Source organism: Myotis lucifugus, unplaced genomic scaffold, assembly GCF_000147115.1.
Source record: "Myotis lucifugus unplaced genomic scaffold, Myoluc2.0 scaffold_88, whole genome shotgun sequence".
Lineage (NCBI taxonomy): Eukaryota > Metazoa > Chordata > Mammalia > Chiroptera > Vespertilionidae > Myotis > Myotis lucifugus.
The window spans coordinates 4,199,486-4,216,832 of record NW_005871136.1 but is presented as its reverse complement, the minus strand read 5'-3'; the positions used below and the strand labels follow the sequence as shown (position 1 = coordinate 4,216,832).

The 17,347-nt window shown below is 41.1% G+C and overlaps 1 protein-coding gene across 1 annotated transcript in view; it reads left to right on the top strand.

Moving 5' to 3' along the window:
• Positions 1–17,347, top strand: part of GLG1 (golgi glycoprotein 1) — a 47,782-nt gene that overhangs the window by 22,357 nt on the left and 8,078 nt on the right. Inside the window, exons 9-19 of the mRNA XM_023756099.1 lie at positions 398–519; positions 1,815–1,916; positions 3,983–4,136; positions 5,809–5,946; positions 8,245–8,331; positions 9,832–9,894; positions 10,578–10,691; positions 12,331–12,419; positions 13,343–13,460; positions 14,189–14,281; positions 16,269–16,406. Coding sequence (XP_023611867.1) covers positions 398–519; positions 1,815–1,916; positions 3,983–4,136; positions 5,809–5,946; positions 8,245–8,331; positions 9,832–9,894; positions 10,578–10,691; positions 12,331–12,419; positions 13,343–13,460; positions 14,189–14,281; positions 16,269–16,406 — 1,218 coding nt within the window. The remainder of the gene's footprint in view (positions 1–397; positions 520–1,814; positions 1,917–3,982; positions 4,137–5,808; positions 5,947–8,244; positions 8,332–9,831; positions 9,895–10,577; positions 10,692–12,330; positions 12,420–13,342; positions 13,461–14,188; positions 14,282–16,268; positions 16,407–17,347) is intronic.

The window sequence follows — 17,347 nt, the reverse complement described above, 5'->3', positions numbered from 1 at the left end:
TTCTAACTGGAAATTATTTACTCTTCACTCAATTCTTGCTTGGCCTCTAAGTGTCAGATTTAGTCATCTGATTACTACATAGGCAGATATAAGGGAAAGGGTAGCCTTTATATTGTAAAGACCTTTGGTTTTGCAAATGTCCATTGATGATTCAGACTGGTAGGCAAGTAATCCTTACAATTGCTTAAACAGGAAAACTCGATCAACGAGGTAGAGAAACCAGTTGGAAAGGATTGGGCAAGAGCTCTTTTACTTGGCCAGTGACACTTGTAGGACCTTGTGATATGCCAGGCTTAGTAACTGATTGTATGAAGCGGTAACATTGCTCTTCCCTGATGTGTAAGTGACTTACTTTCTTCCTTCTTCTTCTTCTTCTTCTTTTTTTTTTTTAATCCAGCTTCAAACACTGATTCAGGAGACTGACCCTGGTGCAGATTACCGCATTGATAGAGCTTTGAATGAAGCTTGTGAATCTGTAATACAGACCGCCTGCAAACACATACGATCAGGAGACCCAATGTAGGTTATGTGGTTTGTGGTATTTATCCATATTGTATTTTATTTGGCAGTGTAGCACAGGGAACGTTCCCTCAACATCATAACTGGAATTTTGTTAAACAGCAACACATACCAACCTTTGTTAAAACTAGTATGGGAATTAAGACGTCAGCTGTGCCTCGTCCGTGATGTGGAGGCCCCTAAACCCAGCATTGTGATGATATTGTTGACAGTGACTGAGCATAGGTGGGCCTGTACGTTAGGTCACTCTATACTTTTCATCCTGTTTGTATATTGGCTACTTGATCACCATCAGAGAGTATTTAATTTTCATTGAAATATAAAACAAAATGTGGCGGTTGGGTAGGGGAATCATGGGCAAAATGAACTCTGAGGTTGTGTACAAGACCTAGGAAAGCTGTAAAATTCTATAATGAAATATTTAAATCACATGCATTCGTTTTCTTCCATATGATATGCAAAGAGCTCTTAAAAGCAGGTTGCAAGTGAGAACAGGTTTCCCATTCTTAAAAAAACTTTATACCCTACAACGGGCAGTTCCCAACAGTAAAATGAATGCAGACCTGTTGTCATTGTCCTGCTGTGCATGCACTCCTGCTGTGCGTGCTGTGGGAGGGGATTAAAACAAGATAATCTTCTGTAAAGGTTTTTGTGTGGTTGGAGAAGATAGACAAACACACTTAAGACTAGTTAAGCATATTTACCAATATAAAAATAATTGCATTAACTATACAGGGGGCAAGGGAGAGGGAGGAAGAAGTAAACTACTGCAGATTAAAATAGATTTAAGATACTATCAATTAAATCCAATGTGTGGACCTTTTCTGCGTCCTGATTTGAATGAACATGTAGAAAGGAATGAAATAATTGGAAATTTTTAAAAATTAATTTATTTTGGTAGGTAATGCTATTACATTCTCATTATAGAGAAACATGCTAAAGTTACAATGGAATGATTTGCTTCAAAATATCAGCAAGGGAGGACAGTTAAAACAACCTGGGCCATAGGAAGATAAAGCTATGCGAAGGAAAGGTGTGTGTGTTGGAAAATGTTCATAATCAACAGTTAAAAATAAAGCAGCTGCACATGGATCTTGTGCAGGCTGAGTCCTAAGTGCTAAGTGACTCAAGCTGATAGAAGGCTTAATCTCTGTCAGGGCGAGTAAGTGCCTGATTGCCCTAGGAAATGGCAGAATGGCTTTTCCTAGACCAAGGGAATACTAATGTGAGAATTCTGCACATACTGTCAGAACTCTTCTGTCTCATGTTGCAATTTCACCCTGTTTTATGCCCAGGATCCTCTCGTGCCTGATGGAACATTTATATACAGAGAAAATGGTAGAAGACTGTGAACACCGTCTGTTAGAGCTACAGTATTTTATCTCCCGAGATTGGAAGTGAGTATTTTGAAACCAGTGTAAGTGTAAAATCTCAGCCTGTTCTCCTGTGTAGTCAATATCCCTTGTATTTTTTTTTTTAATAATCAATAGGAATTTGTTTATGTTAATTTCTGTGATAGCCAACAACTTTAATCCCCGAAAAACCTCTTTCTTACTTTCAGAACAGTATCTAAAAACAGAGGCAGCCCCTGCAGTTTGTCCCTAAGTGTCCCCATTCACTGCTACTTTGTGTTTTGTTTTTTTAATACATTTTTATTGATTTCAGAGAGGAAGGGAGAGGGAGAGAGAGATAGAAACATCAATGATGAGAGAGAATCATTGATCGGCTGCCTCCTGCAGGCCCCACATGGGATTGAGCCTGTGCCCTGATCAGGAATCATACCATGACCTCCTGGTTCATAGGTCGACACTCAACCACTGAGCCATGCTGACTGGGCTTCACTGCCACTTGGGAAGTCAGGATCAGATGTTTCTGATACCACAGACATCATCTATCCAGAGAGAACTTGGGCACTTTGGGGCAGCAATAGTGTCTTCAGATATGTTTCCAAGTAGACAATAGTAACATTTTTATTTTTATTGATTTGTACCTGGTATGGGAATTTGCTTTTATTTCTTTAGCTATTCAAAGTTATTGAATTTCTTCTATCTTAAGAGGCTCTTATCAATAAGTAACAACTTGATTCTCTTCTGATCCTGTTAGCCAAAAAATAGGGGGAAGAGATGAGATAGAAGAAGGATCTATTACCATCAGAACCACTATAATTTATTGGCTGCAATTCCCTCCTCTCTCCAGGTCTTATTCTCCCTTCCCACCTCCAGAGCAGCCAGTAGGATCAGGCTGCTTCTGCTTCCCACGTTCAGCTGCTTCCTGATCCAGTTGTTTAAGCCACTGTACTTTGGTCATTAACTTTTTCTGGGGATTAATGGATGCTTTACCCACATGCTTTACTAGAAAGACTATTTGAAAATTCAGTGTGTTTCTGTTTCTGTTTCCTGAAATTTGCTCTGGAAAATACTACAGAAAGCTGGGTGGGAATTCCTTGTGCTTACTCAGGCCATCTAAACTGAAAGAGCAGAGTTTACTGAGTTTACTACCTTAACAAAATCATGTTTTTTCCTCTTTTGTAATTCCTTCAGCCATGGTCAAAAGATGTTTCATAGTCATAAAAGCTGCTCATTAAATATTATTAGCCTTTTTCCTTCCATTAAGTAGCACTCCCTCAAAATTGACTTTATGACGTGGACAGAATTAAGCATTCATTGATCTCAGTCGGAGAAGCAGCAGGCTCATTGCCTAATGCACTGTCTCCAGAGTCCAAGTTAAATGTCAAGTTTTTTTTAATTGATAAGCATATTCAGGTAAACTAAATTTTAATGGCCTTACCTTGCATAGGGAATAGAAGAACAGTTTTACTAGAAAGGAAGTTGAATGAGAGATTCTGTTTATCTTACCATTTCCTGCTCTTACCAAATCTAGTATATCAGGTAGGATTGAACTTCATGTACGCTTAGAAAAAAGTATTGAGTAAAAAGTTGTGGGTTGCCTGCTGACAGCTACAACCCTTATTTTCTCATTTTAGCCAGGGCATGTTAGAGCTGAGTCTGTTACTGAAATGTGTGCCTTTCATAGCCAAGATAACCTCTTTGAGGTAGAACTTAAATCTTCTGTACTAAGGTTAACAAACTTCTGTATATTGACCACTGTGTGTTCACAAAGAACAAATTCAAGAATATACTTTTGCTTACCTGATGTTTCCGCTACCCTGGAGATGATTATTAAAATTATTATTTTTTTAATCCTCGCCCGAAGATATGTTTTTATTAATTTTAGAGAGGAAAGAAGAGAGAGAGACATTGATCAGTTGCCTCCCATATGCACCCCGACCAAGATCAGACCTGCAACCTTTCAGTGTATGGGACAGTGCTCCAACCAACTGAGCCACCCGGCCAGGGCTGGAGGTGATTATTAATGCGCATACAAGCACATTGTAAGAGCCTTAGCATGTGCTAGAAGGAAGGGTATAGTAAGAGTGGTTATCTTTTAACTCTTAACTCTACAGACTGGACCCTGTCTTATACCGCAAGTGCCAGGGAGATGCATCTCGTCTCTGCCACACCCACGGCTGGAACGAAACCAGTGAGTTTATGCCTCCTGGAGCTGTGTTCTCTTGCCTGTACAGACATGCCTACCGCACGGAGGAGCAGGGCAGGAGGGTATGTGTCACTATTGACTTCATTTCTTCTTCTTGTCATTTGTTTTTTAATTAGTTTGCTATATATTGTTCTGATTTCTGGCATCCTAGGAAAACTTCGTTATTCGTGTATCTGGGGGGAGGGGTTGCTACACTACCCAAAACTTCTTCATTCAGTGAGTGCACACAGAGTGTCCTACCAGCTTCTTTCTGCCTGATTTTATGTTTTTAACAAAGTGAGTCAGGATATTTCCAGTTTTTTCTTTAGATTACCAAAATCTAAATCACAAATACACACTTAAGTTCTGCTGCCCCCAACATTATTTAGCTTTAAAGATCCATTAGAAGCTCTTAGCCAAGATACAAATTGTTTTTCGTCTCCTGCTCTTGGCATGAGAACACATATCGCCTATATTAATAGGCCTCTCTCCTAGCACACTGGTTGTGTGGAGCAGAAACCGCCATAGCCCAGGCTCCTGGTATTTGTCTGCCCTGGATGCCACCTCTTGTTGGGGTATTTGTGTGGGTTTGGCTCTCGGGCAACGTTTACTGCCTTCTGGTGCCACTTGACGTGCTGCTTGCTCTCCCAGGTGACCTTTTAAAGCCATCTGAGGTACTGATTGCATTTCAGTCCTGCATTTGTTACAGGAAGTAGAGATGGTATTATTTCACATGCATGTTAACAAATACCCCTTCTGGGCTTAATGCAGAAGTCTGACTAAGTGCAGGATTCAGAATGAGGAGACCCAGGTAGAAAGAAAGGTTGTACTTCAGTTAACTGCAGTCTTAACCCAGCTTTTATACTGCTGTGTAAGAAAATATGGGAATTGTTGTTACCTTTTTCTTCATATGATGAGCTTGTCATTAATCACAGGAGCTGGCATGTTGGTAGTCACTATAGAAGGAGGTACCTGTCTTACAAACAAAGGGTTGGAAGATGTCTTTTTAAAATATATATTTCTTTTAAAAATTGAGGTGAAATTCATCTAACATAAAATGAACCATTTTAAAGAGAACAACTCTTTAGTATTTAGTATATTGACAAAGTTGTGCAACCACAATATCTAATTCCAAAACATTTCCATGTCCCCAAAAAGAAATCCATGCCCATTAAGCAGTTACTCTCCATCTCTCCCCCGCCACCCCCGGCACATGGCCCTTTTAGGAAGAGAGAATATCTTTACCTGTCAATAACCGCTTTCTCACAACCTTTCCAAAAATACTAGTTTTCATCTGTTTCACCCTCTTCTAATTCTAACTCATCTGGAAGAGTCTGATTCTAACCTGTGGTGACTGTTGGTTCTGCTGTTATCTGCTTGTCTGAGTTTAGGTAAATTTGAACTCAGTTCTCCTAACCTGTGTGTTTTCCCTCCTGAATTGGACCCAACATTCTCTACATTCTTGGAGTCATAGCAAATTAATCTTGCTGAACAGAAACTTCCTAATGTAACCTAAACAAATTCAGTTCACTTTTTATTAGGATATTCTGAAAAAAGGATGTTGTTTCATATAATATATAGAATAGGCCCAATGTATAATCTCATTCCAAAAAGGGTAGGTTTTTAGAAACCTCCTAGAACATTTAATTATTATTCTGGAAAAGATTTAAGATATAAAGTTATTTGTCAGTTTCCTGGCATTATCAGGTGTGTTGGTTTTGGTACCTTTAGAATGCTTTGCTTGTTCTTACGTAGCTCTCACGGGAGTGCCGAGCTGAAGTCCAGAGGATCCTACACCAGCGTGCCATGGATGTTAAGCTGGATCCTGCGCTCCAGGATAAGTGCCTGATTGACCTGGGCAAATGGTGCAGTGAGAAAACAGAGACCGGACAGGTAGGTGACATCATCATCATCATCATCTTCATCATCATCATCTTCATGATTACCATGTTATATAGAGTACAAACCCCCGAAAAATCCATTTCTCTTTACTTCATGGACATAATTTGTTAAATTACTTAATGATCTCTCTATAAGAAATCCTTGGGAAAATTTTCTGTTTGGTCTCTGTAATCAAGAATAACTATACTTTTCCTAAGCATTTAGTTTGTTTTTATATTACTTTGTAATTGATTGTTTTCCCTCTTTGTGTTGCCTCTTAAAAAGCCTAGAGTCAAAGAAAGGTATGGCCTGCCTCTAGCAATATATAAGATTTTGTGGTAGGCGTCTTACGTACTAACTTACTACTTGCTCCATCCTACTTTCTTTAACATAATTTCCTCTCCTTTCCTCTTTTTTAAAAAAAATATATTTTATTGATTTTCCACAGAGAAGAAGGGAGAGGGACAGAGAGCTAGAAACATCGATGAGAGAGATTGATCAGCTGCCTCCTGCACGCCCCCCACTGGGGATGTGCCCGCAACCAAGGTACATGCCCTTGACCGGAATCGAACCTGGGACCCTTCAGTCCGCAGGCCGGTGCTCTATCCACTGAGCCAAACCGGTTCGGCATCCTTTCCTCTTTTTTGACTCATTTTTATTCATTTTATTTTGTGGTTTTTCCCCCCTCATTTTTACAAGCCACATTAAGCCTTTTGGAGGGAGGAATACATGTAAATATTTGTATGCATGAATAGTGTGTGTGCCCTACAACAGTCCTACAGGATATGTAGGAATGGACTTTCTCCATCGAGTAATTGATGAAATTGAGGCTCAGAGAAGTGAAGTATATTGACTCAGGTCTATTCCTAGCCAGGCATTTGTTTCATTATATTATAACCGCCTTCCATAAGGAAGTATAGAGAAGGAGCAGCCCCCAAGAATTACATGCATGCTGTAAATGGTTCCTTAGGGTTTTGTGCCTAGTTAAAGAAAAGAGGTACATTATTACATTCTGTCAAATTACGTGGGAAAGTGGCTTGTCTTTTATCTCAATGCAGGGAATCCAGGCAGTGAGGAATAGCTCCTTGTTTAAAGCCCCATTGGTACTTGAACAAGGCGTGAACCCAGGTCTCCAGGTCCATTTGCACCACTCCAGAACACTCTCTGGGATTAAACTGGTGCAGGAATTAGACGTTTTTAGGAAGCAGTGGCTGCTTACACAGATCTGTTGAGCCTGGGAATGTCATTTTTAGCAGTTTGCTTTCTGGGCCTACTATAGCTCTGTCTAGTTTATTGTTAGAAAATGCTTTTTGTTTGCTTTCTGCTGCCTCTGTCTAATGAAACAAGGGATATAGTCATACCGAATCCCAGGAAACAGTTTCCTTTCTTACTGCCTGTAAAGTAACATTGAGAAAGCTGCATTGTGAAGCTAAACTTAGGACATGGTTCCATGAATGGGATTTTTCCCTTAGCCATTTATTTTACTCCCAAAAGTATTATGCATTTTCCTTTAGGGTTGTATAATTCCTACAGCCCTTCTCCTTCCTTCCCATTCTAATTTCAAAGTCGAGATTCTTGCAAAATAGTAAGTTAAACTTGGTCCTTTAACTGAGAAATAGCTGTTGGTGTGCTTTGAAAAAATGAGCTGGTGTTATACTTAACAGCCTCTAAATTTCTAAGAGAAATGGTAATAGATTGATGCTACAAGGTGGTTCCAGCTCAGTTTCCAAAGCCCAGACAAGACAGCTTTTAGAGACCCAAGCCCTAGTGTGCTCACTTGTTTGGCACTTTCCCTCAGGGGGTCCCTTATGTGGGCTAGAGTTAGAATCCCAGACTTGCAGGAACTTCCAGCTCTTTGTTGTGTTGAAGATGCTGGGTCTCAACGTACTTTGCCCATAAAGAGCCTTAAAATAGTTCATGTCTTTCACTGTGAATTTATTGTCCAATGATCATAATCAAAACACAGAAATAAATGGAATGACAGGGTGTTGATGGAATGGAATAAAGGCCTGATAAGATTTTTAGACTCTGAGGACACCTGAACATTGATTCTTGCTGGTTGTCTCGATCTGGCCTTCTGGAGGATTCACATGGCTGACCCCTCTTCACCACCCTGTTACATCAAGTAGTTATCTTTCCAACCATCCCAATTTGGGAACTAAGTAAAACTTTAGTGTTCTGTTCAGTGAAGTAGTTTTAAAACAAAAAGAAAAGAAGGACCACTGAAAAGGAAGTAGACACTGATATCTCAGCTTCCCTTGATCATTTATGTAATTGACAAACCCCAAGGGATTGCCTTTTTGTTTCCAGGAGCTTGAATGCCTCCAGGATCATCTGGATGACTTGGCTGTAGAGTGCAGAGACCTGGTCGGCAACCTCACCGAGTTAGAATCGGAGGTAAGCAGTTTGCAGCTCTTAGAAGGAAAGTGCCCTGTCAGCAGCCTTTCCTTTGTTCTTGGTCCTACTGTTTCTAGAGTCTTGAGAATACAGATTCTCTGGAAAACAAAAGAAACCTGTCACTTTCTGTTTGCTTTATAGCGAAGAATATTGTGATGCTTCCTGAACTTCACCCTTTCCTCATTTCTCCAGAAAAACTCTATCTGTTTAGCTCTTTGGTTTACTTCATAAATTCAATTTATCACTGTGATTAGACCAATCTTTTCTTTCCCCTCTAAGAAAAGATAGCTATATTTGAAATCTCTTAATCATATTCAAGAAGAGTATAACATTCCTGTTATCTTCAGCTCTTTCAATTAGGTCATTTGCTAATGTTTGTGTGTTTAATAAAATTAAAGCCTGGGATTTACAGTTAAACATGGAGGATTGAATACATATGTTTATCCCTGTTCCATCCTGAAATCCACTAAAATAGACAAAATAAAATTTAAACCTCATAAGCTTAGGTATATTATTTAAAATTCATAGCTTATTACTGGGGAGGGAGGCAGCTAAAAATGTTTAAATTGTTTTGTGGGGCAGAGACCCAGGAAACAGAAAACTGCTTTTTTTTTTTAATTTTTAAAATTTTTTTCAGAGAGGAAGGGAGAGGGAGAGCGAGATAGAAACATCAATGATGAGAGAGAATCCTTGATTGGCTGCCTTCTGCACGCCCCACACTGGAGATAGAGCTCACAACCGGGCATATGCCCCGACCGGGAATCGAACCAGTGACCCCTTGGTTCCTGGGTCGACACTAAACCGCTGAGCCACACCCAGCTGGGCAAAAACTGCTTTTAAAAACAAACCCAAAAAAAACAAGCCTTTTAGAATTATTTAAATGGTCAATACATAAAATTAGACATTTCTCAACTAGTCTTTTTTCTTTCTATTTTTCAAAGGTTTATTGCTTTCTTTCATGTTCTGACAACTCCTCTCCCATTCACATTGTTCTTGTGGGCTTATGAGGACATTCTGGGGTGTGTAACTTTAAAGGAAGCTGTTATTTCAGCAGCTAGTACTGTACAGTGCTTACTCTCTGCTTAAGGGCATTGAGTGTGTGTTCCAAGAGGCAGTGGTTTATCACTTGGTTTGAGGACAGTGATCTGGTTCAGGAGCTCATAAACTAAAGATAGGTGTCAGTTGCCCTTGTTTTCATTTTGAACTGCTTAGCTTTTTGGAAAAACTTGAAAGCTTTATCTACTCTAGTATTATTATTAAATGCCTTTTTTCTCCTCTCTTCTTAATTCTGCTTCTAGCAAACTTGCCTTTCAATGTATAATGGAGGTGCAGTTAGTTCTATCTATGCTGGGGCTCTCTAACTTAAAGACTAAAATAGTCTCCAAATGCACATAACAGATTATTTGCCCATCAGATGCTACTAAATTCAGAGAAAGAAACTGCTCCTTTTCCACCCCTGGTTCTTCCTAAGGCAGAATTAATATATTTAATCTTCTACAGGATATTCAAATAGAAGCCTTGCTGATGAGAGCCTGCGAGCCCATAATTCAGAACTTTTGCCACGTAAGTGATGTCTGGAGAATCAAGGGTTAGAAACAGAACTGAATTCACTAGGACTCTGGCCCCCAAGTGTATTGTATCATCTCTGTCTTCAGCATATGTTACTCCTGAGTGGCCAACTTTGAGAAGTTGAAGATGTAAACAAAATCAAGAGGGGATGCCACCATCCTGGGAAGCCTTACTTGGTCATCCTTTGTAGGTGTCCAGATATGTGCCTCGCAGCAGATGTTGGGTTGCCCTTTAGAGAGGGACCGGGAAGGCCCCGTGGGCATGGCTGAGTTGCTTCCAGTACATCAGTGCAGGACTTGTTAGCAGTAACAGTGGCTTCCCCTTCCAACTGTCTTCTTGTACCTGGATATTGAGCAAATTCTGTTACTTTATTACTTTATTCAAGTATTAGATTATCTAATTGTGGGAGCAAAACACACCCAGGAACCATGAGGACCTGACAACCAGGAAGCAAAGGAGTAAAAGCATTGACAGCGTAGTGCATGTTCTTGTTGGAGCTTCGTGCAGGGCCGCTTGCTGTGTGAATTTTATTCCCTAGATGTTTGTCCCTTGTAACTTCTCAGGCTTATTTTGACATAATTTAATATATACCTTGTTTGCATTTTTTATGGACTAGACTATAAGATGTGTTTATTAATTTGTTACAAATGAAGTGTAAATGTGCACTGCCTTTTCAGGATGTGGCAGATAACCAGATAGACTCCGGGGACCTGATGGAGTGTCTGATACAAAACAAACACCAGAAGGACATGAATGAGAAGTGCGCCATTGGCGTCACCCACTTCCAGCTGGTCAGTAACACTGGGCAGAGCCTTCTTGCCTTGACTGCTCTTGTGAAAAATTGTTTTCTCCAAATACATGCCCTATTTTGACTTGTTTTCAATAAATGTGTTTTTTTCCTGCTATGGCCAGATGCTTTGTTAGGCTCCTGAAAATTCAGTGATAAATACAATGGAACCTCAGTTCTCGAACTTAATGCATTCCTGAAGGCTGTTCGAGAAATGATTTGTCAAAAACCAAATCATTTCCTCCCAGTAGAAAAAATATAAATTGAATTAATCCATTCCAGACCCTCCAATAATTCCCTGCTTTAACCTTTCTTATATATAGTACATGTCTAATGTACTGTTTAATCTTTAAAAAAAACACTTATTTTCTTAAATTTATCGAACCATCCCCTATTAGCTTTGAATGAATCACTTTAGCATTCATTCCAGTGGTGTCTTTCCAGTCAGCATGCAGCATCTTTGTTTGTTCATATATTACTGCCTCAGAAATGGTTGTCACTGGCTAACTGCTTTTTGTTTATCAAAATCAACAACAGTTTTTCTACCTCTCCAGTTGTCTGTGATCATTGTTTCTTTCACACCATTAGCAATATTAGCACTCTTGATGGTCTCTTTATGTTTTAAAACTGTGCTAATCATTGCTTTCCCCAGCAACAAAAGCATTCTCTCCTTTGTTTGTTGCCTGAGAGACGCTTTTTGTCATGCGGAGGTATCAGCATAAAGGGTTGTCAGTTTGACAACAAAGACATTTTTTCTATAAACAACTTGGTAGAGAACTGAGAAGGAGAATTTCCAGAAATGAGGTTTGACTATATACAGTTGGTACCCTTAGGGAGTGTGTAATCCATTGGGGATAGAGACAGTAAGGAGGCATTTCCTGCCTCAGTCACATTCCTTGCTTTCATGATGTATTTTAGCCTTTCCTTGAACAGTCTCAGTGAGACCTGCTGTTTTGGGTCACTGTTCATTGCAGCAGCCCAAATATGTATCAATACACTGGACTCTAAGCCTTTTTTCCCCCCCTTAATCATGTTATCCAGATCTGTCATAATAAGAAGGTTAAGTCATGCTCTTCTTTGTTACCACATGTCTAACGGAAGTGTTTCTGGTAAAGCAAGCATTTTCTTGCCAGGAGGATGCAATCCAAGCATCTGTGTAAAATTCCCCTCTTCTGGGGCATATAGTCTTTGACAAATGGGTTCAGGGCCTCTGGGGTGGAACACACAAACCCTGTCCTGTGGACTATGTTCTAGTAAGAGGAAGACACAGATAGAATCAGGTGAGCCTATGAAGAAAAATAATGCATGAAAGGGTTGGAGGATGAAGGAGACAAGGGACTGTAGAAGGAGGTAGTTGAATAGAAATGCCAAGGCAGTGACAGGAAACCAGGGGGAGATCTGGGAGAAGGGTCCTTTTGGCCGAGGGAACAGCATGTGTGTGACTGGAATGGCAGGGGACTGCTGTGCGTGCAGCAGAGGGAGGAATGGGGAGGTTAGCAGTTCACAGAGCCTGTGGAGACAAGGACAAGTCATGCAGAGGCCGGAAGGCTGGCTTCTGCAAACTACGAACACAGTGTCACCCAGCACTGCTGGTTAGGACTTGCTTCCAAGCTTCTGACTTTCTTTTTCATTGTTGTTTTTAGGTGCAGATGAAGGATTTTCGGTTCTCCTACAAGTTTAAAATGGCCTGCAAAGAGGATGTGCTGAAACTTTGCCCCAACATAAAGAAGAAGTAATGTAGTTTTTAATTGATTCATTCTGCTTCTCTGAAATGCTTCTTAGCTCCTGAATGAATATCCAAGCTGTCAGGCAGCCTCCCGCTGTCTGGTAGCCCAGGAGGCCTCCTGCTCACCCTCCGAAAGTGTGGCCAAACACTGCCTTGTCTGGACATCATCCTTATAGCTGCTGAGCCACCACTGGTGGTGGTAGTTCTGATGTGGGAACCTCGTAGACTAAGGAAGCATTTTTAATTTTCCCAGTTGGGGCTATGTCACTGGTGGAGCAGATGGAGGTTGTGTACTTGGGATCAAGTAGCACTGTGACGACGAGGTTAGCTGACTTCCTCCCAACATAACTCCACTCAGTCGTGTCTTCAGGGAAGGAGTGGCTTTACTGAGTTAGAGATATAGTGAAAAACAAAACCTTATTCATTTAGGAATTACATCTTAATGAGGAGAGTGATGCGTTTGTGGAGCATGACTACCTGAATCCTTCCCTGTCACTCTTTGCAAAGGCACATTTCTATTTCTATTTCCCCTCATATAAACCAATTTCCCATTTTGCTCCGGTTTCTATACTTTTCAGGAATCAGTTTCACAGGACGTACATCAAAGCCATGGTTCAAGTTAAGAGCAGCCTTCCTCTCTGATCACATGTTTTTTAACAAAACAAGTGTTGAACTGTCCTCGCCTCTGTGGCCTCCCTGCCACTCAGGAATATGGTCAGCATTTGGGCTGTGGCCCAACTTTTATGACATATACAGTCAAATTGTTGCTTTTAGAGTTCTGAGAACACAGACTTAAAGGAAAGGCATTCAAAACATGGTAAAAGGGTCATGAGTTCTGGGAGGGGGTGTTGTGCTGGCCCGGCCCAGCTCTCAGCCGCCTGCCCTTGGGTGGCTCCAGCCAGTCCCAGGCCTCCTCCTTCCCTTGGCAGGGTGGACGTGGTGATCTGCCTGAGCACCACCGTGCGCAACGACACTCTGCAGGAAGCCAAAGAACACAGGGTGTCCCTGAAGTGCCGCAAGCAGCTGCGGGTGGAGGAGCTGGAGATGGTAATGCCTCAACCAGATCCGCAGACCCAGAAGCCCTGGGGCAGGGGAGAGGAAGTGGGTGAGGGGTGAGGGCTAATTGAAAGGTTTTAGCCACTATCGGGCTAAAGTTTTACCATATGACAGCTTCTTGTTTTACCTTGTATTTGAATGAGAAAATACTTTTACTGTGTGAAACAAAGTCCAGAGCAAGACACAGCTGTAAGCATGCAATACTGTCATTGCATAGTAATGCCCGCGGGATCAAAGGTCTCTCCTTTCACCTGCTGTTCTTGCCCCAGCTTTGCCAAAGGCTGCTTTCCCTCATGATGGCTGCCTGCAACCCTGGGCCACCTGCCCCAAATTTATCTCCAGCAGGAAAATAAAAACAAGAGAAACCTCCCCCAGCATGAAAAAAAGATCTTTCCCTTCAATTTGATAGTGTCAGTTTGAGGTCTGTGCCCAACCCCTGGACAACAGCCGTCTCCGGGGGAGTGCCAGGCACTGATCACCAAGGTGAAGTGGAAGTCAACCACAGTGTGCGCTATAAAAGGAAAATTCTATTGTGCAAAGAAAGTCCAAGGCCACGCAGCTAGTTAGTGGCAGACCTGAAACTAAATCCCCGTTCTCCTGCCACTTTGCTGTGTAGAAGTTGTGGTTACCAGACAGGATCCAATCAAAAATATGTAGAACATTTGACATCTCCAGCTCAGAGTAACCTCCCTTTTCCATGCTGGTTCCCGCTCCTGCAGACAGAGGACATCCGTTTGGAACCAGATCTGTATGAAGCCTGCAAGAGTGACATCAAGAACTACTGTTCCACGGTGCAATATGGCAACGCCCAGGTAACTTTTTGTTGTTTTTTAACTGCAAAAGTAATGTGAAGGTGACATTTTACTTTATTTATTTTGTGTGTGTGTGTGAAGGCGATATTTTAAAAATTAATTCTTTAGTGGGATAGGCCTCATCACATCCTATCCAACCTAATCATCCTCTCACAAGTTACGCCAGACTTTTCCCAAAGTTTCTCTTTGTCTCCTGTTTATTCTCTTTCCTCTTTCAGTTTCCATGTCTGCCTAATACTCTCTTAATGATCCTGCATATGCCTCCTCCTCTCTCTCGCTTTCCCAGCACTCTGCACCTCTGTAGTTAGTTATTCCCTCACCATGTTCCCCTTGCAGTGCCTCACTAAAGGCCACACAAGTATCACCTAAGAAACTTTTTAAAAAATACGTGGAAACAGGGACCTACCCAGAATCATCAGGAATGTGGTGCAAGCAAATAATTTTTTTTAAGAATAGTCCAAGGATTTACTTTATTTTTTTCCATCACCATGTATCTCCTTTATGCCCTCTTCCACCTCCGCCCTCTGCCCCTTGCAATCACCACACTGTTGTCCATGTCCTTGAGTTCTCTCTCTCTTTTTCCTTTTTTGTTCAATCCCTCTGATTTTTTTTTTTTTCATGTTCTCCCAGTAACTCAACTGCCCCTTCTAGTTCAGGGCATCGCCATGGAGCTTTCCTTTGAGATAGTGGCTTCATTGTCTTCTTGTCCCTGGTGTTGTTGACGCAAAGTCTTAGGGCAATCTGATTCTCACTTCTATTAGTTAATCTGCCTCTGAGTTTTCTCTTTATCTTTAATAATCTGTATTTTCACTGTGATATAATTAGGCATTCTTTTTTTTTTTACTTCCTTATTCTGGTTGGCTTTTTCAGTCTCAGAATTCATGCCATTCTGCTGTTTTCATTCCCAAGATCTGCAGTTGGTTCTTTTCATAACCTGTTCTTGCTTATCATTTAGCATTTCCTTCTGTGTTGTTCTGAGGCTATTAAACAATATGTTTTGATTGTGCTGTTACCTTTTCCCTCAGTTATTTGATGATTCTTGGTTGTGCCTTGAGAATTTCACAGAAGTCTCGTGACTTTATACTACAGTCCTGGCTACTCCATCTGCTTCTCTTCTGCATCGTTCACAGAAGATAGAGGGAAGGAGTCAGGATATACTTACTTAATTCACTACCGTAAATCCATCCTGTGCTACTCCATGCACCCGCTCTTCCCTCTGGCCATCACCTCACTGTTGTTTGTGTCTGTGGGTTACTCATATGTGTTCTTTGGCTAATCTCTTCACCTTCTTTCATCCAGTTCCCCCTCTGACAGCTGTCAGTCTGTTCCATGTAGTTATGCCTCTGACTCTAGTTTATTTGTCAGTTTATTTTGTTCGTTAGAGTCCACATATAAGTGAGATCTTATTTTTCTTTCTCTGACTGACTTATTTCACTTAGCATCATATACTTTATGCTTTTATGTTAATCCACTCGTCTTTTTTCTGTACTTGTTTGTTTATATAAAGTTTGCCCTGTGTGGGGTAAGAATTGGGTCTAATTTATACCTGGCATCTAATGCTCTATTCTCTTGTGGTAAGTGGTGAGTTGAACTGAACCTCCTGGCTTGTGCCTGCAGTCTAGTCAGGGTTATTGCTCTAGAGAAAGCCAGAGAGCCTCCTGTTTGCTTCAGAAGGAATCTTAACGAAGATCAGCTTGAGAAGGCAAAAGAAGCCAAGGATCCTGAGTGGGTTTCCTTCCCTTTAGAGCTCAGTGCAGCCTGCTATTCGTTATTTTTATATGGTTGGTTTACTATGAGCTCTGAAGTTATACATCTATAAATATAATTCTCCTTGGTAAGGAAACCCTGATTCCTATTACCTAGGAATTAGACATGGAAGGTACTTGGATAGAAAGGGGGATGTACTAAGATCTGAATGCTTCAGTCGGAAGACGTGGATTATCAATCCTGGTGCACCCCTTAACTTGACCATTACTCTACGCCCTAGATTATTGAATGTCTGAAAGAAAACAAGAAGCAGCTAAGTACCCGTTGCCACCAGAAAGTTTTTAAGCTGCAGGAGACAGAGATGATGGACCCAGAACTAGATTATACACTCATGAGGGTCTGCAAGCAGATGATAAAGGTAAGAGGTCCAAAACCAAGCACTAAGCACAGGGTGAGTAAAAATGACAGCATAAACCTCTTTAAATGTCAGAGGAAATTCATATGATATTCCCGTTTTCATTGTTTATACAGCTAAGACGTGGTTCTCAAAGTCTGGTCCCAGACCAGCAACATCAGCATCCCCGGGGAATCTGCAGATTCTTGGGCCCCACCCAGATCTGCTGAATCAGAAACTGGGAGTGGAGCGTCTGGTTTAAAGCTCTCCAGACGATTCTGATGTACGTCAAGTTAAAAAAAAAAACCCTGAGCTAAGATAACAGACCTCACTTAGACCTGAGCCACGAGTAACTAGAGGTCCAATGAATATATGATTGGTTTTGGGGGCGATTCATGGTGGTATACTGAGAAAGCCACCTTCAAAATGTCCTGACATTAATCCACCACCATGGAAAGGCTTTTCCATTTGACAAGTTTTTTGGTTCATTTACTTCTGCAGTGAACATTCTCTACAGCAGGGCTGACTTGAGAACCTAGACATCAGTTCCTGGATCTATCCATATATACAGAGATTAAACTTAAGGTTCTGACCACTTACTTCCGCTTCCCTTTAAGATAAAATGCTACTTTTCAACCTAGCAAATAAATTCCAAAGAGAATTGTGAAAGTTAGAAGTCTTTTGGTAGGCCTGGTAGAATTGAGTCCTCTGTAAAAATGGAAATATCAGGGTTGGGTTTGCAGAAACTTGATATTACTTTTATAAAGATCAGTCAGCAGTTCACATCCCCATATTCAGATGTCATCCCCATACTAGAATTAGCAGGTAGAGATGGAATTTTCTACTAGTCCAAAATGGAGCTCTGACTTCAAGGACACTCACCAGTGAATAGGGACTGGCCCTGTAGTTAAGAGATAAACCAGATGGGTCCTTTCCACACATCCCTGTTCACATTGGTTACTGGG